The sequence below is a fragment of the Aplysia californica genome, unplaced genomic scaffold (genome assembly GCF_000002075.1).
Source record: "Aplysia californica isolate F4 #8 unplaced genomic scaffold, AplCal3.0 scaffold00080, whole genome shotgun sequence".
Classification (NCBI taxonomy): Eukaryota; Metazoa; Mollusca; class Gastropoda; order Aplysiida; family Aplysiidae; genus Aplysia; species Aplysia californica.
In genome coordinates, this window is record NW_004797350.1 from 1,155,988 (window position 1) to 1,158,438 (window position 2,451).

The 2,451-nt window shown below is 39.0% G+C and overlaps 1 protein-coding gene across 1 annotated transcript in view; it reads left to right on the forward strand.

Moving 5' to 3' along the window:
- The window catches only part of LOC106011251 (solute carrier family 22 member 7), a 12,201-nt gene that overhangs the window by 1,883 nt on the left and 7,867 nt on the right, over nucleotides 1-2,451 (forward strand). Inside the window, exons 2-4 of the mRNA XM_013080261.2 lie at nucleotides 188-197; nucleotides 1,764-1,890; nucleotides 2,211-2,323. Of these exons, the coding sequence (XP_012935715.2) occupies nucleotides 188-197; nucleotides 1,764-1,890; nucleotides 2,211-2,323 (250 nt within the window). The remainder of the gene's footprint in view (nucleotides 1-187; nucleotides 198-1,763; nucleotides 1,891-2,210; nucleotides 2,324-2,451) is intronic.

A 2,451-nucleotide genomic window follows, 5' to 3' on the forward strand; every position in this document is an offset into this window, starting at 1 on the left:
CGCAAACTGTGCTTCTCTAATAGAGAAATACTTTGTGGTTTGCTAAATATTCTTTTCCAGAAGAGATGACCTTGAAAATTCAAAATTGAAAAAAAAAAAGGAAAAAGCGTAAGCCAATAATTAAATCAGAAACTCAATGTAAGCTACACAAAACTAATTCCAAAGATTTGTAATATACTATCTCCAGCATATCTTAGGTACATAACATGACTTTACTGTTTCACTGGAAACCTGTATAACTGGTACCTGTGGTCGATTAGGCACTTCGCGTTGCATACAGAAGACGTGAGTTTGATTCCTACAATGGGAAAATAAATTACTCAATCTCTCCGTCCGTATGCCGGGATGTTACATCTGAATTAGACCGGGTAAGCCTTGAAATGCAGATTCGGAGCAGCGTGTCTCATACATAGATTAATTAATTAATTAATTAATCAATTAATTAATTAATTAATAATAATTAATTAATTAATAAGGATTGAGAGCTTCCAATTAAGATTTTTCTGCTACTTATCCAACAATATAGACTCATTTAAAAAGCTCGGCTTAAGTATATGCATACGAATCACTCTGGTGCTAAAACCTGCTGTCTTTTAGTGGCATGTCCTCTTTCCAGAAGTGTTTTGCCCATAATAATCTGTGTCTAGTGGTTTGCACCGACGACTTGCAGGGGGAAATGACCTTGCATACGAAGAGCTGGGCCATACTTGACCACTGTTTGATCGAAGTTTTTCCATATGTTGTCAAAACACGTCCACCCATGCTCAAACACACATTTCTTCAGCGAGACATCTTTGCTCATTGTGGTTTATTATCCATTTAGGTCACCCTGACCCTGATGTTCTTTTATAAAAGAATTAACGAATTTTGTAATGTTTATATTTTTATTTTTGGTTTCTGGCATGTACGCATATGCTAATGAGTGAAATGGGTATACCACGCATGGTGCAGCGCATTAGTGACCTGTTATCATTTTTGTGTCAAAGTATTATGAGAGAGAGAGAGAGAGAGAGAGAGAGATAGAGTGAGAGATAGAGAGAGAGATAGAGAGAGAGATAGAGAGATAGAGAGTGAGAGAGAGAAAGAGAAAGAGAGAGAGAAAGAGAAAGAGAGAGAGAACGAGGCAGAGAGAGAGAGAGATCGACAGACTGACAGACAGACAGACAGACAGACAGGCTTAATTTGAGCATTGTTTGTATATGTGTTTGTGCGTGTATATGTTTATATAATATAGATGCGCGCGCTCGCGCGCGCGCGTGTGTGTGTGTATGTGTGTGTGTGTGTGTGTGTGTGTGTTTGTGTGTGTGTGTGTGTGTGTGCGTGCGAGCGTGCGTATATGTGTATATTTGCACGTGTAAAAATTGCTTTCCTATAATATTATTGTGCCAAAGCTAATAACGAGACACAGCAAAGAGCATAGCATAATACGCACACACACACACACACACACACACACACACACACACACACACACACACACATTCACACTCACATAAATACACAGCCCTCACACATGATAATAATACAATAAGAAATAAGAATGCACTCGAGGGCTGACACACACACACTAACAAACACAGAGAGATACACACACGTACGGACATACTGGCACGGGCAATATACTCTGGCTAGCAACTAACATTTCGTTAACTTTTCTTTGTCACTTTGAACATTAAAATGTTTTATTTTTTAGTGTAGCGGAGTATATATGTTTATAAAAAAATTATTTATACTATGTACAGCATTAAATTCTCTGTTTCCAGGTATGTACCAGAGAGCCTGAGGTGGCTTACGGTTCAAGGTCGCCTCAAGGAAGCAGAGAAGGTCACAGAGAAAATAGCTGCCGTCAACAACAAACCGCTTCCTCCAAAATACAAAAACATCTTAAAGGTGATTGGCCACTTGAATTTCAGTTTTTGCCAGCAAACATATGGACCTACTTGTTGTTGTTTTTTGCCCAATGTTCGATTTTCTGCTAGATTCTGGATTCACTTTTAATTTAAAGAACAAGAAGAAGCCCAGAGTTTATAAGTGAAATTCTTTCGAAAACATGATATCCAAGTCTCATTAAAATGATATTTTAAATCATATTTTACAACATCGACGGGGACGACAATGATCACGATGATGATGATGATGATGATGATGATGATGATGATTTCACAAGAATTACAACTTCTACCTCTTTACTTACAACAACCCCACACCAGACTATTGCCGATCACGAACAGAAGTCAAGAGAGAGCGGACAGAAGTATTCCTACATTGATGTGTTCAGGGGTTGGTACACCGCGCGAATCACGCTCATCTTCTGCTTTCAATGGTGAGTAGTATAATTCGTCTAATGGCGGTGCGGCGCACGGGTAATACTGTTATCCGCAGTATCTATTCGGAGACGTCTCCGACGGAGATAGACTTATCTATATGATTTGTACCTCTGCCCCTCCCCCC